General features: G+C 43.5%; 1 protein-coding gene across 1 annotated transcript in view; it reads right to left on the reverse strand.

The window, feature by feature from the left end:
- Positions 1 to 6,800, reverse strand: part of trmt1l (tRNA methyltransferase 1-like) — a 36,167-nt gene extending 29,367 nt beyond the window's left edge. Inside the window, exons 1-2 of the mRNA XM_034179357.1 lie at positions 6,674 to 6,800; positions 1,770 to 1,877 (exon numbers count right to left, since the gene is read on the reverse strand). Of these exons, the coding sequence (XP_034035248.1) occupies positions 1,770 to 1,877; positions 6,674 to 6,734 (169 nt within the window). The 5' untranslated portion in view covers positions 6,735 to 6,800. The remainder of the gene's footprint in view (positions 1 to 1,769; positions 1,878 to 6,673) is intronic.
- Between the last annotated feature and the right edge of the window lie 20,438 nt (positions 6,801 to 27,238).

The raw sequence follows: 27,238 nt of genomic DNA on the forward strand, positions 1-27,238 counted from the left end.
ACACACACACACACACACACACACACATACGTCTTTATGTTTATGTGCAGCATAAACGAGGCAGGCTCGTATTCAAGGCCGGCTGCTTGCAAAATGCTGGTTGCTCTGTAATTTATTAGTTTCACACATATCGCTGGGTGTGACGAGCCAAAGACAACTGCATTACATCTGTCATGTAGCGTGTAGCTCGACGGTCTCAATATCTGATAATGGGATAGTAAGAAATCAATGCAGTGTAAGTCCCTTCGGCTGCTCCCTTGTTTGCACTTGGGGTCGCCACAGCAAATCCAAGGTGGATCTGCATGTTGAATTGGCACAAGTTTTACGCCGGATGCCCTTCCTGACGCAACTCCACATTACATGGAGAAATGTGGCAGGGGTGGGATTTGAACACGGAACCTTCTGAACTAAAACCAAGCGCATTAACCACTTAATCAAAAAACACCACTGCGCCACCTACCATTGTTCCTCTGCAACTGCACGCTGTTTCATCATAGGATTTTAAGGTATCACTTAAAATTTAGAAATTGTACTTCCGTTTTGTAACGTCACTCCGAGAAGGAGTCGTTCCCTCAGGAGTCAAATTACTGGTATATTCTATGTCAGCACGCTGAAGCAGGAGGACACCATCTGGACCCGCGACTGCTCACACTGACAACCAGCCAGGCAGAGAAGTCTGGCTGCTAACATAAGTGACCCAGCCTTTAAACAAGACCAGCGCAAATGTAAAACAGGCATTTGTTTTCCAGTGGAGTTTTGACCCGGCATTTAAATGAGGCAGGCCCGTATTTATGGTCAGGTGTTTAATCAAAGAAATGCGGTATTCGTTGATAGATAAGGTGCTCTATGACTTCATCATCCACAGTCAACTTCAGTTTTCTCACAGCCAAAATGTGCCCATAAATGATCTTGCAACTAGTCTGAGTCCATTATGAGAACACAACGTAAATGTCATTCTTCTTACGTGATGTAATTTTCATCAATGATGCAATAATCTGGTTTTACTCAACTAGCAGTAGTGCTAGTCTTTGCCTGACTGATGAGCAGTTAGAAGGTTTTAAGTGTTTCTCATTAAAAAAATAAGCACACTGTTGGAATCAGTGCATCAACACGGTGCTTTTAGGCTACAACTAAACACCGGCACGCAGGGTGTTCTTCAGTCATCATACTCAGGTGACGTATGATTGAGCTAAAATGATCAAACTAACACTGTTTCTGAATAGTGACAAGCTATTTATTGTACGTTTAGATTTGTTTTTTTTTTTTTATTTCATTGTTTCACGTTCTGTATTGTACTGACTTATAATAATCTATGCGATGACTCCACACACTCCAGTCCAGCAGATGGCAGTCTACAGCTCTCAAGCTGGTTTGTGATTTACCAATAAACATAAAGAACAATTATTTTCTTAATTAATCAATTCATAAATTGAAAATTTATTTTCAAACTGTGGCTGTGGACCTGACTGAGGTCAGCTCATACCAACGCAGTGCTTCATGATGGATTTAAATGTTCATATGTGTTGAAGAAAATGTCATCTTTTAGAAGTTGCTAGCATCACATAGCATAACACTAACAGCTAATATTAGCATAACTGAATGTGATCATTTTATTTCAAATATCTGCAATAATATGGTTTGTTGGGCAGTTACTTGGCCAAAGGGATCATCTAAGAAGTGCGTGCTGCAGTTTTTCCTTCGAGCAAGTTGGAGGCTTACACACACGGCAACACGTGCACATGCACACGGTCATTTATGGTTTAGATTACCAGCAGTTGTGGAGGGTTTGGCATCACTATCTGTTCCCGCTTCATGGTTTTCGGCTGCCTGTACATCCTGGGCATTAGGTGCAGGTGCATCTCCGCAACCTTCAACTTCTGTGCACAAAAACAACAAATGGACATTCAGTTACTTATTCATTCAGCTCCTTTAATCGCGTGTCAAAAAACTCCATGAGGATAAACAACCTGCTGGCCTAAGATGCATATAGCACACAACTGCAACATCCAAGTCATAATGTTGGCTTTGAGTAAAATATTTGATGAAGTGCCAGTGCTATTGAACGTTTAAGGGATTGAACTGTTTGCAAACCACAATGGACATGGGTCCATTTTCTTTAACACCTGGTTGACTGGTGGTCATTAGGACCACAGGACTGGATATTTAACTGAATGCCGAGTTCTGTCATGTGGGTCATTCCATGTCAATTCAAAGAATACTTGAGGGACCTCACGCACTTTGTCTCAGATTTCCTTTAAATTTTAATCAAATATTCCCAGACTATTCAGAACAACAAATCTGAAGTTTGAGGCCTGTAGGCCAAGTAGTTTCTGAGATATGGCCAATTTAGTGTGCATGAGGTCTGCCGTTTTTTAGGCAAAAATTATGGCCGTCATTTCTTGAGCCATATGTTCAAGGTAGAATAGCTCAGCAAATAATGGACTTAGAGGCCTGAAATTTTCTGTGGCAGTTGGCATGGACACCCAGACTTGGACTATAGTCAAACAGACATTGACACTAAACTGTGAAGTTTATGTATGCTCAAACTATGGAAAATATTAAATTGACCATTACAAGCATCCATGTTTGAGACACTGAAGCATACCATTACACTCAAAGAAGCCTCTCCATTTCTTGGCTCCTTAATGCCAGCTATACTGGCTATGAAATATGTAAATTTGGCATATCTGTGGTAAACAGTTATTGTTAAAAAAAACGGCAGACACCATGCACACTAAATTGGCCATATTTCAGAAACTACTTGGCCTACAGGCCTCAAACGTCAGATTTGTTGTTCTGAATAGTCTGGGAACATTTGATTAAAATTTAATCCTTTAAATTTTAATCAAATGTTCCCTCTGAGACAAAGTGTGTGAGGCCCTCACTGAATTGACATGGAATGACCCATATCTGTCTTAGCATGCTTGATCATTCTTTGCTGTACTGTTTGCTTGACTTTTTGTTATTGTTTTATATATATATACTCAACAAAAATATAAACGCAACACTTTTGGTTTTCCTCCCATTTTGTATGAGATGAACTAAAAGATCTAAAACTTTTTCCACATACACAATATCACCATTTCCCTCAAATATTGTTCACAAACCAGTCTAAATCTGTGATAGTGAGCACTTCTCCTTTGCTGAGATAATCCATCCCACCTCACAGGTGTGCCATATCAAGATGCTGATTAGACACCATGATTAGTGCACAGGTGTGCCTTAGACTGCCCACAATAAAAGGCCACTCTGAAAGGTGCAGTTTTGTTTTATTGGGGGGGATACCAGTCAGTATCTGGTGTGACCACCATTTGCCTCATGCAGTGCAACACATCTCCTTCACATCATCCGTGAAGAGAACACCTCTCCAACGTGCCAAACGCCAGCGAATGTGAGCATTTGCCCACTCAAGTCGGTTACGATGACAAACTGGAGTCAGGTCGAGACCCCGATGAGGACGACAAGCATGCAGATGAGCTTCCCTGAGACGGTTTCTGACAGTTTGTGCAGAAATTCTTTGGTTATGCAAACCGATTGTTTCAGCAGCTGTCCGAGTGGCTGGTCTCAGACGATCTTGGAGGTGAACATGCTGGATCTGGAGGTCCTGGGCTGGTGTGGTTACACGTGGTCTGCGGTTGTGAGGCTGGTTGGATGTACTGCCAAATTCTCTGAAACGACTTTGGAGACGGCTTATGGTAGAGACATGAACATTCAATACACGAGCAACAGCTCTGGTTGACATTCCTGCTGTCAGCATGCCAATTGCACGCTCCCTCAAATCTTGCGACATCTGTGGCATTGTGCTGTGTGACAAAACTGCACCTTTCAGAGTGGCCTTTTATTGTGGGCAGTCTAAGGCACACCTGTGCACTAATCATGGTGTCTAATCAGCATCTTGGTATGGCACACCTGTGAGATGGGATGGATTATCTCAGCAAAGGAGAAGTGCTCACTATCACAGATTTAGACTGGTTTGTGAACAATATTTGAGAGAAATGGTGATATTGTGTATGTGGAAAAAGTTTTAGATCTTTGAGTTCATCTCATACAAAATGGGAGCAAAACCAAAAGTGTTGCGTTTATATTTTTGTTGAGTGTATATATATGCACAATATGATCAAATTTCTCTGTTTCCATCAGTATGTGAGCAGCCGCATTCTTCACGATCTGAAGAGTTCCAGTGAGGCCATGGTCACACATCCTTCCCTGCAAAAAACTGTGCAGTTCATAGGAGAAAGTTCAACCAATGGAACAGACTCATCCTCACTCAACTGCATCTAAATGCTGCATTTTTTTTTAAATCTCTCAAAACAAAGGTTCTGTTTGTGAGCAATCCAGTGTTATTAAAGCCATCCAGATGTTGTATACACCCGTTTTCGCTTTTGTAGAATAAATGAAAATTGGCAAAAATGATAATGATGAATAGTAAATATTCATTAATTCATTCATCTTCTACTGCTTAGTCCAATTAAGGGTTGCGGGGAGCTGGAGCCTATCCTAGCAGTCATAGAGCGCGAGGCGGGGCACACCCAGGACAGGATGCCAGTCTGTCGCAGGGGCACAAATAGACAAACAAACACAGACACACCCACACACACCTACGGACAATTTTTAAAGATTCCAATCCACCTAACCCGCATGTTTTTGGATGTGGGAGGAAACCGGAGCACCCGGAGGAAACCCACGCAAACACGGGGATAACATGCAAACTCCACACAGAAAGCCCACGGGAATTGAACCCACAACCTTCTCGCTGTGAGGCAACAGTGCTAACCACTAAGCCACCGTGGTGCATAGTAAATATTAAGCTTCTATAAGTTAGTAGAAAGTAGGTAACCCAACCACCCTGGTCTGTTTGACACAACACACCCACCACCTTTGAGGAGACCCTGCATTGTCACAAATCACTACATGCTGAAGGATATGCAGTATACAGACACAACTATGAAAAGCCAGTTATGGGAAGTCAGACTGCAGTCATGACACTGGCTTTGAACCACAAAATGGTTTGAGAGCTGTGTGAGGCCAATACGATATAGATATGAGGGACTAATAAAAATAAAAAAAAAGGTTACATGCAGATAAATCAGCTGATAAATACAACATTTCCCAGACTATAAGGTGCATTTTTTTCTACTAGTTTGGGAGGTACTGTGACTTATACAGTGAAAAATGAGACAACAACAAATCTGACAACAACAATAAGTTACAATAATAATGAATTTATACAGGACTTTCCCAGGGATCAAAGACCTAAACATGATAAATGGACTGCATTTATATCACGTTTTTCCATCTGCATCAGATGCTCAAAGCGCTTCACAATGATGCCTCGCATTCACCCCGATGTCAGGCTGCTGCCATGCGAGGTGCTCACTACACACCGGAAGCAACTTTGGGATTAAAGACCTTGCACAAGGGCCCTTAGTGACTTTCCGGTCAGACTGGAGTTTTGAACCGAGGATCCTCTGGTCTCAAGCCCAACGCTTTAACCACAAAATGCTGTTGGAGTGTCCTCTGCTGGGCAAACTACATAAGGACTTCATTTCCAACACCAAGATTGTTTTTCTGCACTGTTTATTCAGTGAAATATTGCCAATAACACAATGCTGACATATTGGTGAAAGAGTGAGGCCCCGTCCACATGGAGACGAGTTTAGAAGAATCCACAGAAGCTTTGTGTAGTTCGTCCAGATGGAACCGGTGTTTTGTTGCTTTTTGAAAACGGGTCCCAGAGTGGATAAATCTACAAAATGCTTTGCCTTTTCATGTGTACAACCAATACACAACTTTTGTGAAATGATGATGTCATCATCTTCTTCTGTGGTGGTATAGCACAAGCTTAATGTGCACGCCACCGCACTTTCTTCTCTGTCAGGCCTGGCATATATACTGCGGCGTTTTCAGTGGTGTTGTGCACGCAGACATTTTTTTAAACAGTGTCACAGCACTTTTTGAATACGACAAAAAGTCCGTACAGGGAAAGTTCTGTTTCCTTTTGGACCAGGCATTACTGACCAATATTATCAGACAGCTGACATCATTTGGGCTCTACTTTTGTGACACTTATCAAAAAGCTGTAATACAAGAAGTTTGGTGGTAACTTTTCTCAAAAATGCTCCAGTTTTTAAAGTTGACTGTAAAAAATACTGACAGATAATCAAAAACATAGTTTTTGGTTCATTGCTTGTTTTTTTCACAGCCCCACACCCAAACTTTCCTCATTAAATCGGCTTATCTTTCATTCTGTGCGCTTTTCCGTGTCCTGTCTGGTTATTTGATTACTTTTACCCAAAACTACCGGGGCGGGTTAACCGACCTGTCAGTGAGCGGCCCTGCAGTGCAGCTCCATGACCAGGACCGTGTTAAAAACACACGATAACATGCACATTTAACTGCAGAAAAGCCAGTACCAACTCAAACAGCCCGGCTTAGGCAGTTAACTATGACAACTGTTAAGCTAATATCAGCTGAAGTCGTTTCGTCGATGTTTTTGTTGACTATTTAGGTCCTGTGGCGGAGCTCCGCGGTGAGGCCCACATTTTGTCTGCCAGTTAAAAACTCAAATACGATGTAAATTCGACGTGCGGCGCTAATAATGCGAAAATATAATTTAATCTCCACTTGACTCTATTAATATGCGAAAAAAGATCAAACTGGTCCGTTTTCTTACGTTTGTTTTGGACGTCCTCCTGGTGAAGCTGAGCAGCGTCCGCCTCTGCGACCTCCGCCATGATCAACTCTATCAGCGCAGGAAAAACTCCGCCCTACGCAAAGTACGCAAAGCGCGTAAAATACGCAAAATACGTAAAGTGTGTAACGCGCACTCAATTTGTTAAATGTAAATTCAAACGTAACTCATCACCATGCGGATTACTAAAACTACAACAGCAAAACAATACTACTACTACTACTACTACTACGAGTAGTACTGTAGCCGAGGCTTTGGCCGGTCTCATAAGAACCATAAAATAATAAAAGAGAAGGCTTGAGGTCTCATGAAGTCGTTTTATTCCTCGCTTCACTCTTCTCTTTTTTTTTGTTCAGTCAAATCAAAAACACCACACTGCCTACCACCCTTCCGCTCGGCGCTTTCAAAATAAAAGCCAAAGACATGAGTTGTGGTGACAGCTTATCACAGGAACTTAAAACCGCTATATGAGGTAAGTCTGGAAAAATAGGTTACATACCTCCCCTCCACCAAAAAGAAACGTCCTCGTTTCAAAGCAGCAAAACAACAACAAAACACAGGTACAAGCAATGTACCAATGAGGCAGACGGACCAGGCCGGTTCTTCCATCCTCAACAGGTACTCTCACGTACCCCAGATAATATGAAACACCATAATATTCACACATACTACATACCCATGGAACAATGCAATACCACTGTAATAGAACACATGAATCAACCGTTGACAGACGTTCAGCAGCAGGACCCTTATTGTGGTCATATATTTATATATGATGAAGTCACTGAAATAAATGGGTGGTCTAACAGACCTCCCAGAATGAGAAACAGTCAACTGTGGCTCCCTGTTGCCAGCAACCGGAACAGTCCCTGTGTTACCAGTGACCCGTGGCCCCTCAGCCACCCCGTCCCCCTCCAGCGACCCCTCGATCAGCAGCGAGGGAGCAGGAAGAGGAAAGGCTGGACAGCCACCAGAAAAACCAGCAGGCATTGGCAGGGTGTAAGGTTTCAGTCTGTCATAATGGACAACCTGCCCCAGTCCATTAAGGTCCAAAGGACCGCCAATCCGATAAGTGAGTCCAGGCTCCCCCTGAGAGCCCAACACAGACAGGATCCTGTAGTGTCCCTTCCAGTGGGGAGCAAGTTTCATATGGTCCTCCATCGGGTCACGCAGCCACACCAGATCACCTTCTGTATATGGCTGGTGACGGACCCCTTCATCATAATACAGCTTCTGCTTCTCGTGAGCTTCAGTGCTCCCATGCCTGGCACCAGCAAAAGCAGTCTTCAGCCCCTCTGCCAAAGAAGACACAAACTCAGCGTGAGAAAGAGGTAAGTCCGAACGCATCAACTAAGATGGCACCAACACATCCACAGGAACACGAGCTTCCTGTCCGTGAGTTAGATAATATGGAGTGTAGCTGGTGCAGGCATGAACAGATGTGTTATAGGCAAAGGCTACCTGTTTCAGATAATTGTCCCACTATCCACTGCAGGAGAGCAATGATTTGGCCAGCTGGTCAATAAGGGTGCGATTAAAGCGTTCCACCATTCCGTCAGACTTGGGATTGTAAGGTGCTGTGCACGTTTTCTTAATTCCCAGTAGCTGACACAGTCTCTGAACAAGCTCAGCTTCAAACTGCCGGCCTTGATCACTGTGAACCACCTCAGGAATGCCATGCACCAGCACATAGTCTGCAAATAAACACTGAGCTACTGACTGGGCTGTCTGGTTAGGGAGGGCATACAGGTTCACAAACTTGGTAATCTTCCACAACCAACACATATCTGTTTCCCTTAGAAGTCACTGGCAGTTCAAGAATGTCAGTTGCCACTCTCTGGAATGGCCGAGTTGCTTGGACACCTCCCATCGGCACACGATGCTGAGGGGCCGGAGCCTTGCGGGTTTGACATGGGATGCACTGCTCACACCACTGTTGAATATCTTTGAACATGAAAGGCCAATAACAAGTTTTTCTTGCACGTTCCCACACTCGCTCTACCGAGAAATGCCCGGATGTTAAGCCCCCATGCAGCTGCTGCAGCAAATCAGGAACAAGTGCCAAGGGCATGACCAACTGACACAGAGCATCTCCATTGAGGGGAGAGCTTATCAGCCTGCAGAGTAGTCCATCAACAACAGAGAGGCGAGGATATTCAGTCCATAATTTTTGAAGCCACCAGGAACTACCTCTCATCTGCCCTTTGGTGGCCGAGTACCTCTCCTCTCAATCCAGTCCAATACCTGATTAATATCCGGATCAGCACGTTGTAGTTCCCTCATTTCTGTTCCATCATGTGAAAGTGCCTGCATGAAAGATAAATCCTGTGTCTCACTGTTCATTTCCATATACGGCTCCTCAGTGGTGGAATCAAGGGTCTGGGAATCCACAATGGGTGGTAGAGACAGTGGAGAGTCTGTTATGGGAACACTTGGCCCTCTATCCAAGTCAATGGCATTCACTCGTGGGGTTGCCTCAGTATGATCCAGTTGTAAGGGTCCAGTTCCAATATCCATCTTGCTCTGCGTCCCGTTGGATCCTTGTCAATTGACATGCTGTGCAGGCCCAACAGAGGCTTGTGATCAGTTATGATGGTAAAGGTGGCTGCCCCAATGTAATGTTTAAATTGGCGCATGGCCCACACAATAGCCCACAGTTCTGTCAAATGTAGACCAACACCTTTCTGCCGACGTGAGTGATTGGCTAGCATATACCACCACCCGTTCTAGTCCATCCCTGTCCTGAGCCAACACAGCCCCAATTGCATCCATGGAAGCATCTGTGTACACCTTAAAGGGGATGTTAAAGTCAGGCATGGTGACAATGGAGGCGGATGAGAGCACCCCTTTCAGATACTCAGAGGCTGCATTACATTCAGGGGTCCAGTTGAAAGGAGTGTCTTTGCAGGTGAGGCGGTGAAGAGGAGTGGCACGCCGAGCAAACTCCTTAACAAAACGTCTGTAGTAAGAGCAAAGGCCCACAAATGCTCTCACTTCGGCTGGGTTCTGTGGTGTGGGCCAGGTTTTGACTTTGTCTGTGTTTCGGGGGTCGGGCTGGAAGCCATGGCAAGAGACAACATGCCCCAGGAACACCACATGGTCTCGAGTCAGGTGACATTTTTTGGGGTTCAATCTGAGGCCGGCCACCTGAATCCTGGAGAAAACTTCTTGCAAACTGGAGAGATGGTCCTCAAAGGTGGGGCTGTATATCAGGACATCATCGAGGTATACCATACACACCTGCCACGGAAGCCCTCTGAGCACCAACTCCATCATGCGCTGGAATGTTGCAGGTGAGTTAGTGAGGCCCATTGGCATTGACCGCCACTGATAGAGGCCCCGACCAGTCGTGAAGGCAGTTTTCTCCCTGTCTTCCTCAGGAACCTCAACCTGCCAGTAGCCATTAGAGAAATCCAATGTGCTGAACCACAGGGAGCCTGCCAGTGCATCCAAGGTCTCGTCCACCCTGGGGAGAGGATGAGAGTCTTTCACTGTGATACTGTTCAGACGACGATAATTGATGCAGAACCTCCACTCACCATTCTTCTTTTTTACAAGGACAACAGGCGAGGCCCAGGGGCTGCAGCTTTCCTCAATTACTCCATTAGCCATCAGGGCGGCCACCTGCCTGTCGATCTCCTCTCGCTTTTCAGGTGAGGTACGATAGGCACGTTGTCGTGTAGGAGCATGATCACCCGTCTTTGTATGATGTTGGATGAGGGTGGATTTGCCAGTTCCTCCTTTTGATGAGCTGAATATCTCTTGATGCTCTGTCAGCAGTGCAGACAGGTGTGCCTTCTGTTGCGGACTCGCTGGAGACTCCTCCAGTGACACAACAGACACCTCCTTGGATGAAATGGCGGCAATGATCTCAGTTGAAACCTGCAGTGGTGACACTATTTTGGACTCATTTACAGAGAAAAACTCCCCAAGGTGCATGCCTTCCCTCAGTATAATGTCCGTATTTGTGGGGTTCAACACTCGAGCTGTTGTAATCCCATCTTTAACAGATGTCACTGTGCGAGCTATAACACATTCACTGGTGCTTTTGGGATTGGATAATAACTACCCCACAAAGTCAGGGAGCGGGTCAACAGGCCCAGATAGGGGCACTCTCACAGGCACCAGCATTTCACTGAGGGAGGGCAGTGTCATGACAGTAACAATGGAGACATTACATCACTCAGGAATCAAGTCTTTGCCACTCAAAAATGGAAGTACAGTGTCCCATAGGTGCAGGTTGCCACGAGTATAATCCAGGAGGGCCCATAGGCTCTGTAGCTGGTGTTTGGGCCTCAACCTCAGCTACATCTCTTTTCCCGACTGGTTTGCGGGGTCTTCCCTCTTGGGAGAGAGAAACCGCACCCCTCTCTGTCTCTGTGTGTCATCACGAGCGGAACTCCTGGCAGATCTGGGGCCCCGCCAATTTGGGGAGTTGGTCCGATCATTGTACGATACGATATGATACACTTTATTGTCCCTTCCGGGAAATTTGTCTTAGACTCCAAGAGCTGCACAAGTAAAAGTAAAACTGCCATGACATAATTACATAACTCATACAAATTACATAACTTAATACACACATCAATCATACATATTGCACATCCCTAATACACATATCCAAATTACACATGCCCGTATTACACAGCAGTCTCCCATAATAATTCATGCATATTGCACATATCCCTAAAAACACATACCCCTATTGCACAGCCATCTCCCACATATGGTTAAGGAAAATACTAACAGTGAATAAATAACACTAAAATAACAATGCCACCATGTCATTAACGCACAATCCTACTACCTATCCCAGGAACCATATTTAAGACTCTAATTGATGTGGGCACAAATGAGTTTTTAAAGTGATTCAATTTGCACTGAGGGACTCTGTATCGCCTACCAGATGGTAGGAGTTCATACTCAGGATAGAGGATGTGAGAAGGATCTGACAAAGCTCGCTGCGCTCCTTTGAGAACAAACTGTTCATACATGGACTGCAGGGAAGAGTTTCCCATCCTCCCTACCACTTTCATAGCAGTCTTCACCAGACAAGCAAGCCTGGATTTTAACTGGACAGAGAGATTACCGTATCAAGATGACATCCCATACCGGATAATGCTTTCCAAAACAGCCTGATAAAACAAAAAGATTTAAAACAAAGATTTTCTGCTCAACCCCAAACGCCCTAAGTCTGTGCAGAAAATATAACCTCAGCTGTAAACGAGAGCATAAGTTATTAACATGCGTTTCCCAGCTGAACTGGTTATCTAAGTAAATGCCTAGATACCTGTAAAAGCTGACCTGATTGACTTCTTCATCATGGATTACCAGAGGGGTATGATCACCAATAGAACGAGGGTCAATTATCTCCTTAGTTTTCTTTACATTTATAGTAAGAAAGTTAGCATCACACCAGTGGACAAAAGACTGCACCTCCTCAAAGTACAGTGATGGATCTGAGTCTTTATGAAGCAGACTGAGGATGGCAGTATCATCAGAAAACTTAAAAACATGATTTCCATGAAAGTGGCTAATGCAATCATTAGTACAGAGAGTAAAAAGGACAGGCGAACTGACACAACCCTGAGGTACGCCAGTACTGATGTTTTTAGAATCAGAGATAGTGTTATTAACTCTGACATTTTGAATTCTATCTATTAAAAAATAATAAAACCATTTTATAATTACAGGATTTACTGACAGGTGAATTAATTTTTGAATCAGTAAATGAGGCTGTAACGTGTTAAAAGCTGAACTAAAATCAATAAATAAAAGACATGCGTAAGCCTTTGGGTCTTCGAGGTGTTGTAGTGACAGGTGGGTGATGGCATTAATGGCATCATCTGTACCCCGCCCTCTCCTATACGCAAACTGCAAGGGATCTAGATCTGAATTTATCTCTGACTTTAAAATAGACACCATATATTTTCCCAAACATTTCATAACAACAGAAGTTAAAGCTACCGGTTTAAAATCATTGTTAGTCGTTGGGCAGGGTTTTTTGGGTACTGGAACAATAACTGACTTTTTCCAGAGTAAAGGAACTGTGTGCTGATCCACAGACTGCTGGAAAACCGGGCACCAGGCTGGTGTGAGCTCCTCTGCAAAAGTCTTTAAAAGAAAAGCTGAGATGCCATCTGGGCCAGCAGACTTATTTTTCTGAACCCTACTAAAAAGTAACTTAATTTTGCCTGGATCAACTACTAACCTGGGGCGCAAATCAATAGATGAAATGGAATTTAAAATGTTAACACGATCCAAAGAAAAATCCTGAGTCTCAAATCTCAAATAAAAGTCATTGAGCTCATTTGCTTTTTCCTGATCATCATCTGTTACAAAACTTTTCCTTTTTGTTACCATATTAGCTGCCACTTTCATTGAATCCCAAAGTTTTTTAGAGTCCATTGAGGCAAAATTCTGTTCAATATTGTCCTTGTGCCTCTTCCTTGCATGCCTTAGCATCTGGTTCAGTTCTTTTTGCACAGTTTTTAACCCCATCCGGTCTTGATTCTTAAAAGCCATTTTTACGGTTAATACAGTCTTTAACTTCCTTGGTTATGTAAGGCTTGTTGTTTGGATACATAATAATATCCTTTCTGGTAACCACACAATCAGTACAAAACTGTATGTAGTCTGTTATAGTATCCGTGGCCTCATCAATGACAAGAGTATGAAAAATGTCCCAATCTGTGCAGAGGAAAGATCCCTTTAAAGCCTCTATGTTATCACTTGACCAAACAGGCACTGTCCTGATCTGTGGCTTGCTGCTCTTCAACACAGTCTTATAAGTTGGGATCAGATGTATTATGTTATGATCTGAATTAGACAAAGGAGGCTTTGCTCTGGCCCTGTAGGCATTCTTAATATTGCCATAACATTTATCTAAAATCTTGTCATCCCGAGTGGCACAATCAACATATTGATCAAATCCAGGGAGGGACAGTTCTAATTTATAACTATTAAAATCACCAAGTATAAAAACAGGAGCACCAGGCGTACGTTGCAACTGAAGGTGAACAAAGTCTGCAATTTGAGCTGCAGCTCGGGCTGCGTTTCCACTTGGGGGAACATAAACAGCAAAAATTAAAACATTACCAAAGGGGGCCTGGTAGTCCTGTTTCTCCCTGGGAACTCCTAATGCTCCCCACTCATGTCAGCCACAGTCAGGTGAACGTCCTCTGTGTTCACCCCAGGAGCGGGACTGACAGCCCTGCTCTCCACACATACACTGACACTGACCTTTGTGTACTGGGTGAGGGGCTTTCTGTTCATCTCTCCATTGGCTGACTCTCAGACGATGGTTTTCCTCCGCCATTCGTCTCATTTCCATCCTCATTTCCCTCATATCTGCAGGAAGTCTGTCCATAGCTCTGTACAACCCATCTCCCTCGGATATGGAATGCACCATGGCCGCTGCACCACATTCAGTGGGAGGCTGGCGTACCTGGGTGTTAACATAGTCCATCTTTAAAGCCTCTGGCCATCTCACACCAGCCTGCGATGATCGGGGCCTCCTCCAAATCAGTAGCTCCCTGCTCATGACATTTCGCTCTCAGGACTGGGTCCAGTCCAGCCAGAAATCTGCGGAATTTCTCCTCTTTCTGAGCTATATCACCGTAGCCTGGGAATGCTTCTTGAACAAGTTTGCTTATTTCTGCTGCATATACGTCTAGATTCTCCCCAGGAGCACGGAGGCGAGCAGAGAGATTGGCTCTAAAACAATCTTGGAAATGCCTTTGTCCAAAAGCCTCCTGCAACTTCTCCTTTACTTTGTCATAATCTGCTTGGATGGCTGCTGGCAAACTGTCCCACAGAAGAAAAGCCGCTTTTGTCAGGCGTGTGGGTAAAATCCTCATCAGTTCTTAGTCTAGGTCACCACCCGTGCCTCCAACCAGTGCCTTTACCGCCACTTCATATTGTCTGGCCCAGCAGGGAAAACTTTGCTTTTCCTCACCGGAAAATGGTGTTACATGCTTTGATGCATAAAGTAATACACAGAGTCGAGCTGTGTCTCTTAATAGCGTGTATTCACGAGCCGCTGCACAGAGCAACACACATCTGACAAGAGCAAGCACTGAACATGTACGCCGCCAGGGGTGCTGTTCGCTGCATGACTCTACCTCACAACATCTCCCTTTTTTTAACAGAATACAACACCGAACAACATCATGAAATTAGTGCCGCGGAGATAGGAATTCAGAACAGTAATACACAGAACATTTTAAATGAACATCACTTTTTTTTGTAATATATATATATATATATATTGTGTGAGTGTGTTAGTCCCACCTCAGTGTATGACCTAGAGGTCAAGTCTGTCTGGAGGCTTAATATGCCTCCCGCTCCGGGAGAAGGCCCGGACCTGTAACTCACAGGATGGCGAGGTCACAGTCTGTGGGTAAGATGGCAATGGCTCCTGGGCTGACGACCTCGGAGATGTTGCTGGGCTGTTGATGACTTCCTCCGTGCTGCCCCGACTCATATCGCCGCTCAGGTGGCCATTCCGTGTGGGCTGATGGCTGCGGAGGTGCAAACTCCACTGGTCGGAGATCAACTCTGTTGCGACGATAAGCCGTTCCCTCCACGTTGACGAGGTATGACCGCGGCCCTACCTGCTGCAGGCATACGCCTCTCCTCCATCGGCCCGTCCTGTCACCAGGAAGTGGCTTCATCCTGATGGGCTGGCCCACATTCAGTTCTGGTAGATCCCTCGCGGATCTGTCATACAGCAGCTTTGCAGCCTGATGCTTCATTCTCAGCTTGTCAGTGACCCCAGTGATGACCCGAGGCTCCAGCAGCTGGTCAGCCACAGGGAGAAGAGTTCTCAGCCTCCGCGACATCAGCCGCTGTGCTGGGCTGCAGTGCATGCCCTCAGTGGGCGTATTTCTCCAGTGTAGAAAAGCCTTCCAGGGGTCCTCGTCACCGCGGCCCGCCTTTCTGCACATGCCCTTCACAATTTTTACTGCAGACTCCGCTTTGCCGTTGGCCTTCGGGTGCCTTGGGGATGGAGCTTTGGATGGAGCTTCTGACACCATGTTACATGCGTTGATGCGTCTTTAATTTTGACATATCAAAATTAAAGACAACACTTCATGTCTTTCCGCACCGAACGCCGAACTGTTTACACAGAGACTGCTACCTGCTGCTTTGGACTCTGAACTAACAGTCTTTTTCAAGACTTTTTTACCGTGCTCCAACGCCTGAAGAAGACCTCTAACGGTCGAAACGTCGCGACGGAGCACTTTTTTCAATTTTTTGGCCATATCAATTTTTTTTTGGCAAGCTAACTAGCTTGCTAACGCTTTCGTTTTTATTTTATTTTTTAGCACTGTTGCCGTGCGTTACCTGTGCTGCTCCACAGCGTGTCTGGTGGATTTTTATTTTATTTTTTAGCACCGTTGCCGTGCGTTACCTGTGCTGCTCCATGGCCTGTCTGGTGGATTTTTATTTTATTTTTTAGCACTGTTGCCGTGCGTTACCTGTGCTGCTCCATGGCCTGTCTGGTGGATTTTTATTTTATTTTTTAGCACTGTTGCCGTGCGTTACCTGTGCTGCTCCATGGCCTGTCTGGTGGATTTTTATTTTATTTTTTAGCACTGTTGCCGTGCGTTACCTGTGCTGCTCCACAGCGTGTCTGGTGGATTTTTATTTTATTTTTTAGCACCGTTGCCGTGCGTTACCTGTGCTGCTCCATGGCCTGTCTGGTGGATTTTTATTTTATTTTTTAGCACCGTTGCCGTGCGTTACCTGTGCTGCTCCATGGCCTGTCTGGTGGATTTTTATTTTATTTTTTAGCACCGTTGCCGTGCGTTACCTGTGCTGCTCCATGGCCTGTCTGGTGGATTTTTATTTTATTTTTTAGCACTGTTGCCGTGCGTTACCTGTGCTGCTCCATGGCCTGTCTGGTGGATTTTTATTTTATTTTTTAGCACTGTTGTCGTGTGTTACCTGTGCTGCTCCACAGCTTGTCTGGTGGATTTTTATTTTATTTAACAGTCTTTTTCAAGACTTTTTCACCGTGCTCCAATGCCTGAAGAAGACCTCTAACGGTCGAAACGTCGCGACGGAGCACTTTTTTCAATTTTTTGGCCATATCAATTTTCTTTTGGCAAGCTAACTAGCTTGCTAACGCTTTCGTTTTTATTTTATTTTTTAGCACGGTTGCCGTGCGTTACCTGTGCTGCTCCACAGCGTGTCTGGTGGATTTTTATTTTATTTTATTTTTTAGCACTGTTGCCGTGCGTTACCTGTGCTGCTCCATGACCTGTCTGGTGGATTTTTATTTTATTTTTTAGCACTGTTGTCGTGTGTTACCTGTGCTGCTCCACAGCTTGTCTGGTGGATTTTTATTTTATTTTTTAGCACCGTTGCCGTGCGTTACCTGTGCTGCTCCATGGCCTGTCTGGTGGATTTTTATTTTATTTTTTAGCACCGTTGCCGTGCGTTACCTGTGCTGCTCCATGGCCTGTCTGGTGGATTTTTATTTTATTTTTTAGCACTGTTGTCGTGTGTTACCTGTGCTGCTCCACAGCTTGTCTGGTGGATTTTTATTTTATTTAACAGTCTTTTTCAAGACTTTTTCACCGTGCTCCAACGCCTGAAGAAGACCTCTAACGGTCGAAACGTCGCGACGGAGCACTTTTTTCAATTTTTTGGCCATATCAATTTTCTTTTGGCAAGCTAACTAGCTTGCTAACGCTTTCGTTTTTATTTTTTAGCACGGTTGCCGTGCGTTACCTGTGCTGCTCCACAGCGTGTCTGGTGGATTTTTATTTTATTTTATTTTTTAGCACTGTTGCCGTGCGTTACCTGTGCTGCTCCATGGCCTGTCTGGTGGATTTTTATTTTATTTTATTTTTTAGCACTGTTGCCGTGCGTTACCTGTGCTGCTCCATGGCCTGTCTGGTGGATTTTTATTTTATTTTTTAGCACTGTTGTCGTGTGTTACCTGTGCTGCTCCACAGCTTGTCTGGTGGATTTTTATTTTATTTAACAGTCTTTTTCAAGACTTTTTCACCGTGCTCCAACGCCTGAAGAAGACCTCTAACGGTCGAAACGTCGCGACGGAGCACTTTTTTCAATTTTTTGGCCATATCAATTTTCTTTTGGCAAGCTAACTAGCTTGCTAACGCTTTCGTTTTTATTTTATTTTTTAGCACTGTTGCCGTGCGTTACCTGTGCTGCTCCACAGCGTGTCTGGTGGATTTTTATTTTATTTTATTTTTTAGCACTGTTGCCGTGTGTTACCTGTGCTGCTCCACAGCCTGTCTGGTGGATTTTTATTTTATTTTTTAGCACTGTTGCCGTGCGTTACCTGTGCTGCTCCACAGCCTGTCTGGTGGATTTTTATTTTATTTTTTAGCACTGTTGCCGTGCGTTACCTGTGCTGCTCCATGGCCTGTCTGGTGGATTTTTATTTTATTTTTTAGCACTGTTGCCGTGCGTTACCTGTGCTGCTCCACGGCCTGTCTGGTGGATTTTTATTTTATTTTTTAGCAGTTGCCGTGCGTTACCTGTGCTGCTTCATGGCCTGTCTGGTGCCTTAACTAAAGCACTCCTTCTTCTGAATCACCTCTAAATTATTTACACATTATTCACTTTGCGTGTTTTTAGGAATCCGCTAGGTTAGCGTAGCTACTAGCTCTTAGCCGATTTAGCATGGCGGCTTCTCCTGTCTCTCCCGCACTTTTCTGCTCTGGGTGTGAAATGTTTAGTTATTCCTCGGCCTCCTTTAGCAGTAACGGTACTTGTAATAAGTGTAGCTTATTCGTAGCTTTGGAGGCCAGGCTGGACGAATTGGAGACTCGGCTCCGCACCGTGGAAAATTCTACAGCTAGCCAGGCCCCTGTAGTCGGTGCGGACCAAGGTAGCTTAGCCGCCGTTAGTTCCCCCCTGGCAGATCCCGAGCAGTCGGGAAAGCAGGCTGACTGGGTGACTGTGAGGAGGAAGCGTAGCCCTAAACAGAAGCCCCGTGTACACCGTCAACCCGTTCACATCTCTAACCGTTTTTCCCCACTCGACGATACACCCGCCGAGGATCAAACTCTGGTTATTGGCGACTCTGTTTTGAGAAATGTGAAGTTAGCGACACCAGCAACCATAGTCAATTGTCTTCCGGGGGCCAGAGCAGGAGACATTGAAGGAAATTTGAAACTGCTGGCTAAGGCTAAGCGTAAATTTGGTAAGATTGTAATTCACGTCGGCAGTAATGACACTCGGTTACGCCAATCGGAGGTCACTAAAATTAACATTAAATCGGTGTGTAACTTTGCAAAAACAATGTCGGACTCTGTAGTTTTCTCTGGGCCCCTCCCCAATCGGACCGGGAGTGACATGTTTAGCCGCATGTTCTCCTTGAATTGCTGGCTGTCTGAGTGGTGTCCAAAAAATTAGGTGGGCTTCATAGATAATTGGCAAAGCTTCTGGGGAAAACCTGGTCTTGTTAGGAGAGACGGCATCCATCCCACTTTGGATGGAGCAGCTCTCATTTCTAGAAATCTGGCCAATTTTCTTAAATCCTCCAAACTGTGACTATCCAGGGTTGGGACCAGGAAGCAGAGTTGTAGTCTTACACACCTCTCTGCAGCTTCTCTCCCCCTGCCATCCCCTCATTACCCCATCCCCGTAGAGACGGTGCCTGCTCCCAGACCACCAATAACCAGCAAAAATCTATTTAAGCATAAAAATTCAAAAAGAAAAAATAATATAGCACCTTCAACTGCACCACAGACTAAAACAGTTAAATGTGGTCTATTAAACATTAGGTCTCTCTCTTCTAAGTCCCTGTTGGTAAATGATATAATAATTGATCAACATATTGATTTATTCTGCTTAACAGAAACCTGGTTACAGCAGGATGAATATGTTAGTTTAAATGAGTCAACACCCCCGAGTCACACTAACTGTCAGAATGCTCGTAGCACGGGCCGGGGCGGAGGATTAGCAGCAATCTTCCATTCCAGCTTATTAATTAATCAAAAACCCAGACAGAGCTTTAATTCATTTGAAAGCTTGTCTCTTAGTCTTGTCCATCCAAATTGGAAGTCCCAAAAACCAGTTTTATTTGTTATTATCTATCGTCCACCTGGTCGTTACTGTGAGTTTCTCTGTGAATTTTCAGACCTTTTGTCTGACTTAGTGCTTAGCTCAGATAAGATAATTATAGTGGGCGATTTTAACATCCACACAGATGCTGAGAATGACAGCCTCAACACTGCATTTAATCTATTATTAGACTCAATTGGCTTTGCTCAAAATGTAAATGAGTCCACCCACCACTTTAATCATATCTTAGATCTTGTTCTGACTTATGGTATGGAAATTGAAGACTTAACAGTATTCCCTGAAAACTCCCTTCTGTCTGATCATTTCTTAATAACATTTACATTTACTCTGATGGACTACCTAGCAGTGGGGAATAAGTTTCATTACACTAGAAGTCTTTCAGAAAGCGCTGTAACTAGGTTTAAGGATATGATTCCTTCTTTAACTCGTAGCTTAAAGCAGATAACCCGTAAGTTGGAGAGGAAATGGCGTCTCACTGGTTTAGAGGATCTTCACTTAGCCTGGAGAAAGAGTCTGTTGCTCTATAAAAAAGCCCTCCGTAAAGCTAGGACATCTTTCTACTCATCACTAATTGAAGAGAATAAGAACAACCCCAGGTTTCTTTTCAGCACTGTAGCCAGGCTGACAAAGAGTCAGAGCTCTATTGAGCTGAATATTCCATTAACTTTAACTAGTAATGACTTCATGACTTTCTTTGCTAACAAAATTTTAACTATTAGAGAAAAAATTACTCATAACCATCCCAAAGACGTATTGTTATCTTTGGCTGCTTTCAGTGATGCCGGTATTTGGTTAGACTCTTTCTCTCCGATTGTTCTGTCTGAGTTATTTTCATTAGTTACTTCATCCAAACCATCAACATGTTTATTAGACCCCATTCCTACCAGGCTGCTCAAGGAAGCCCTACCATTATTTAATGCTTCGATTTTAAATATGATCAATCTATCTTTGTTAGTTGGCTATGTACCACAGGCTTTTAAGGTGGCAGTAATTAAACCATTACTTAAAAAGCCATCACTTGACCCAGCTACTTTAGCTAATTATAGGCCAATCTCCAACCTTCCTTTTCTCTCAAAAATTCTTGAAAGGGTAGTTGTAAAACAGCTAACTGATCATCTGCAGAGGAATGGTCTATTTGAAGAGTTTCAGTCAGGTTTTAGAATTCATCATAGTACAGAAACAGCATTAGTAAAGGTTACAAATGATCTTCTTATGGCCTCGGACAGTGGACTCATCTCTGTGCTTGTTCTGTTAGACCTCAGTGCTGCTTTTGATACTGTTGACCATAAAATTTTATTACAGAGATTAGAGCATGCCATAGGTATTAAAGGCACTGCGCTGCGGTGGTTTGAATCATATTTGTTTAATAGATTACAATTTGTTCATGTAAATGGGGAATCTTCTTCACAGACTAAAGTTAATTATGGAGTTCCACAAGGTTCTGTGCTAGGACCAATTTTATTCACTTTATACATGCTTCCCTTAGGCAGTATTATTAGACGGTATTGCTTAAATTTTCATTGTTACGCAGATGATACCCAGCTTTATCTATCCATGAAGCCAGAGGACACACACCAATTAGCTAAACTGCAGGATTGTCTTACAGACATAAAGACATGGATGACCTCTAATTTCCTGCTTTTAAACTCAGATAAATCTGAAGTTATTGTACTTGGCCCCACAAATCTTAGAAACATGGTGTCTAACCAGATCCTTACTCTGGATGGCATTACCCTGACCTCTAGTAATACTGTGAGAAATCTTGGAGTCATTTTTGATCAGGATATGTCATTCAAAGCGCGTATTAAACAAATATGTAGGACTGCTTTTTTGCATTTACGCAATATCTCTAAAATCAGAAAGGTCTTGTCTCAGAGTGATGCTGAAAAACTAATTCATGCATTTATTTCCTGTAGGCTGGACTATTGTAATTCATTATTATCAGGTTGTCCTAAAAGTTCCCTAAAAAGCCTTCAGTTAATTCAAAATGCTGCAGCTAGAGTACTGACGGGGACTAGAAGGAGAGAGCATATCTCACCCATATTGGCCTCTCTTCATTGGCTTCCTGTTAATTCTAGAATAGAATTTAAAATTCTTCTTCTTACTTATAAGGTTTTGAATAATCAGGTCCCATCTTATCTTAGGGACCTCGTAGTACCATATCACCCCAATAGAGCGCTTCGCTCTCAGACTGCAGGCTTACTTGTAGTTCCTAGGGTTTGTAAGAGTAGAATGGGAGGCAGAGCCTTCAGCTTTCAGGCTCCTCTCCTGTGGAACCAGCTCACAATTCAGATCAGGGAGACAGACACCCTCTCTACTTTTAAGATTAGGCTTAAAACTTTCCTTTTTGCTAAAGCTTATAGTTAGGGCTGGATCAGATGACCCTAAACCATCCCTTAGTTATGCTGCTATAGACGTAGACTGCTGGGGGGTTTCTTTCTCTTTTTGCTCTGTATGCACCACTCTGCATTTAATCACTAGTGATCGATCTCTGCTCCCCTCCACAGCATGTCTTTTTCCTGGTTCTCTCCCTCAGCCCCAACCAGTCCTTCCTGTTAAAAGGGAGTTTTTCCTTCCCACTGTAGCCAAGTGCTTGCTCACAGGGGGTCGTTTTGACCGTTGGGGTTTTACATAATTGTTGTATGGCCTTGCCTTGCAATATAGAGCGCCTTGGGGCAACTGTTTGTTGTGATTTGGCGCTATATAAAAAAAAAATTGATTGATTGATTGATTGATGCATAAAGTAATACACAGAGTCGAGCCGTGTCTCTCAATAGCGTGTATTCACGAGCCGCTGCACAGAGCAACACACACCAACATCTGACAAGAGCAAGCACTGAACATGTACGCTGCCAGGGGTGCTGTTCACTGCATGCCTCTACCTCACAACAAATGGGGGCAGCAGTTCAATTGTCACGTTACTGGCAAACGGCTTTTCTCCACGTCTGTGATTATAATTCAGCGGGTCCTCATCATATTTCCACATGTTGCTCCAAATTTCTCCCACCTGAAGCAAGATGAGCAAAGTTTTGATGCGATGCACTGCGCCTCTGATGTGAAGCTCTGCTGGTGCGAGCTAAGGCTAACTGAGAAGCTAACTGAACTTTGCAACTTTCTTTTCTGGTCCAAAAGTCTTTCTTTCACCGAAGGTGGGCGCAGAAATCCCACCGCTGCCACCAATGTAGCCGAGGCTTTGGCCGGTCTCATAAGAACCATAATATAATAAAAGAGGAGGGTTGAGGTCTCATGAAGTAGATTTATTCCTCGCTTCACTCTTTTCTTTTTTTTTTTTGTTCAGTCAAATAAAAAATACCACACTGCCTACCACCCTTCCGCTCGGCGCTTTCAAAATAAAAACCACTATATGAGGTAAGTCTGGAAAAATAGGTTACAGTACTTTAGTGGTAGTACTACTACTAAAGTACTGTAACCTATTTTTCCAGACTTACCTCATATAGTGGTTTTTATTTTTATAGTGGTTTTTATTTTATTTTATTTTACTTTAGTAGTAGTACTACTACTAAAGTGCTACTACTAAAAATAATGAAAACAATAACAAAACTATTAAATAAAGTAAGTCTCTTCGGCTGCTCCCTTGTTTTTTCACTCGGGGAGGATCTGGATGTTGATTTGGCACAAGTTTTACGCCGGATGCCTGCAACTTCACATTACTAGGCAGTAGGCAGGGGTCGCGAACCTTCCACACTGAAACCAAGCACACTAACCACTGGGTCATGACCCCTGCCCTATACGCTATTAATAATATAATAACAACAATAATAATAATACTATATGATAATACCAAGTCTTTGGCTGTTGCCTTGTTCTCACTAAGGGGCACCACAGTAGATCCAAGCTGGATCTGCATGCTGATTTGGCACAAATTTCACAGCAGATGGTCTTTCTGACACAACTTCACATTCAATCAATCAAACTTTATTTATATAGCTCTTTCCACAGTCCAGAGGGTGACCAAAGTGCTTCACAGTCAAATAAAAATATAAAGAATAACTTAAGACAATAAGCAAATTTACACGTCAGTAAAAATATACATCCAAAATATTTGCAGATAAGAACTGAATAAAATGTCAGAGCTCTGCCGGTTGTGCAAAAGCCACTCTAAAAAGGAAGGTTTTTAATTTTGATTTAAGGGGGGGGGAGCTTGTTCCACAGTCTGGGTGTGGCCAAACCATCAAACCATTCAGAGTTTTAAAAACAAACATAAGAATTTTAAAATCTATTCTAGCCTGAACTGGAAGCCAATGCAGAGTGTAGAGGACTGGGGCCAGTGGTGTAAGTAAGTAAGTAAGTAAATTTTATTTATATAGCACCTTTCACAGACAAGAGCCACAAGGTGCTTCACAACATAAAAGCACAGTACACCACACAAAACATCAGACAATGGCCAAGACATTTAAAAACATAACATAGGATAGCAAAGCAGCCCAAAAGCTAAGCAAAAGCTTGTGTAAAAAAGAAGGTCTTAAGTTGGGTTTTAAAAGTGACGACAGAGTCCAGTGAGCACAGAGAGAGCGGGAGACCATTCCAAAGCCTGGGAGCAACAGCCTGGAAAGATCGCTCTCTTCTGGTTGCAAAACAGGTGCGAGAAACCATCAACAAATTTTGGTCCACAGACCTCAACGCCCTGGCAGGGGCATATGGCTGGATGAGGTCACAGATATAGGGAGGCGCCTGGCCATGTAGAGATCTAAAGGTTAAAACCAGAATTTTAAAATTGATCCTGAAGGACACTGGCAGCCAATGAAGCTCCTTTAAAATTGGGGAAATTTGAGTCCTTCTGTTAGCTTGTGTCAGAATTTTCGCTGCAGAGTTCTGTACTAACTGCAGTCGACGCAACTCCTTCTTGTTTAGACATGAAAACAAACTGTTACAATAGTCTAAACGTGTTGACACAAAAGCATGAATAATAAGCTCTAAATCATTTCGAGACACCATTGTCCTGAGCTTAGAGATGTTTCTTAATTGAAAGAAGCAATTCCTCGTCAGCTGTTTACAATGCTGTACCAACGACGTCTTTGTCAAAAATGACACCCAGGTTTCGAAGACATGATTTAGCAGACAGGCCCAGGTCTCCCAAGTACTGCTGAATACCTGGAATATGGGCATCAGGGGCAATGACCAATGTCTCTGTTTTGTCTGTGTTGAGCTGAAGAAAGTTATTCGTTAGCCATTGTTTTATTTCCGCCAAACAATGGAGGAGGGAATCAAGCCTCTTAATCTCAGATGGCTTAAAGGAGCAGTAAAGCTGGATGTCATCCACAAATAACTGGTAAGAGACATCAGTAAATCTTTGAATGATCCTACCTAAAGGGATCAAGTACAATAAAAACAAAATGGGGCCCAATACATAACCCTGAGGGACTCCGCATAACAGGTCCGCAGACTCTGACCTTATCTGGTTAGCAAAAACGCTAAAGCTACGCCCAGACAGATATGAGAAAAACCACCGAAGAACTGACCCCGACAGTCCGACATGATCCCTCAATCTATTCAGCAGGACCTGGTGGTCAACAGTATCAAAGGCAGAGGACAAATCCAAAAGAACCAACACGTTGGATTTCCCAGCATCAGCAGACATCATAATGTCGCTGGACACTTTCAAAAGAGCCGTAGAGTGTTGTCTACGAAAACCGGACTGAAACCTGTCATGAATGTTATTCTGATCCAGGAAGAGTGTCAGTTGGTCTGAAACCACCCTCTCGAGGATCTTAGACAGGAATGGGAGCTTAGAAATAGGTCTAAAACTAATTAGCTCCATTTGATTTAAACCTGTTTTTTTCAGTAGAGGCAACGCTATGGCATGCTTGAAAGCACTGGGAAACACACCGGTGGACAAAGAAAGATTTACCATTCTAGTAACACACGGACCAATGACTTCAAATACTTTAATAAAGAGTGGTGGTTATCAGAGTGGTTATCAGTGGTGGGCACAGATAACCAAAAAATTAACTTTGATAACAGATAATCAGATAACTGAAAAGTTATCTTCGATAAAGATAAAATGATAAACCACGCAAAAATGTATCGGAAGTTACAGATAACCAATAAATTCCAGTATTGTCTCCAGTATAATTGTAACTATTAAGAAGCTGATTTTGAATTTTAACACCACGATCGCTTTTGGAAACATCAAAAGCAACAACAGACCCAAACAATGAGTCAACACTTTTGTCTTTCAGTGTCCTGCCCCCTGCTGGAAGCTCCACTTTACTACATGGCTTCCAGCACAAACGCAGCTGAGAGGAGCCACAAAGCTCAACTCTCCACTCAATCACACCGCTGCCATCAGGCCAACGTCTTGGAAAATAAAGCAGTGCTGAGTTATGGTTTGGTGTATAAATAAAATGAATAATGATAGAATAACTCCATTAATGTCAATTCTGTCATTTGTGCAAAGTTAAAATATAACATATCTTTTAATGTTGAATAATGCACTAATTCTGAAGTTTTGTAACAAACACAGACAGATGGCATTCTGGGTAAAATGTGCCTCCGCTACACTGATTGGTTGATTAATTCTATGTAAACCAACACGTTAATGTGAGGTGTGTCGTGTCTTGGTGTTTACAGATAAATGTGCTTTTGAAAATATGTCATTTTGTATTTAAAACAAAACAAAACAAAACAAAAAACAGCCACTTTCAAAAAAAAAAACAAGTTGTAATTAGATAAGCGTCTGAAATAACCGCTGTCAAAATTGATCTACTGGTGCCAGTGTGAGTTTTGTCCCTTTCGTCCCTTTTTCATTCATGTGAGAATTTTTTTGATCGCACCGAGTTTCAGGTTAATTGCGCTTCCTGCATCATTTAGTATACGAGGTCTGTTAGAAAACTAACCAACCTTTTTATTTTTTGCAAAAACTATATGGATTTGAATCATGTGCGCTTGCATCAGCCAAGCTTGAACCTTCATACGCATGCGTGAGTTTTTTCACGCCTGTCGGTTGCGTCATTCGCCTGTGAGCACGCTTTGAGTGAGCACTGGTCCACCCCCCTCATCGGATTTTTATTGTGAGGAAAGTGTCTGAACGATTTGGAGCTTTGCTGCATCAAATTTTTCCAGAAACTGTGAGAGACAGCCAGGTGGAAACCATTCGGAAGATTCAGACTGCTTTCAGGGACAATTCTATGGGGATCACACAGATTAAGGAGTGTTACAACCGGTTTAAAGATGGCGCACAATGGCAGGGGGCGCCGCGCTCCGAGCGGCGATCAACAGGCTGAAACGACCAGATCATTTCCAAACTGAACACTGCGTTGATCCGGGACGTCGTCTGACTACTACAGAAATGCCAGAAGAGGTGGACATACCACTTTTTCGGCACATTCCACTGTTACAGGACTTTTTGTCATGGAAAGAGGAGCGGAGGAATTCGCCACGGAGCCGCTAATGGCGCGGGACAAAAGCACCTCCGTGTTGGTCTCACAGGACATGTTCTAACATGCCCAGCTCTTGCAC

Source organism: Thalassophryne amazonica, chromosome 10 (assembly GCF_902500255.1).
Source record: "Thalassophryne amazonica chromosome 10, fThaAma1.1, whole genome shotgun sequence".
Classification (NCBI taxonomy): domain Eukaryota; kingdom Metazoa; phylum Chordata; class Actinopteri; order Batrachoidiformes; family Batrachoididae; genus Thalassophryne; species Thalassophryne amazonica.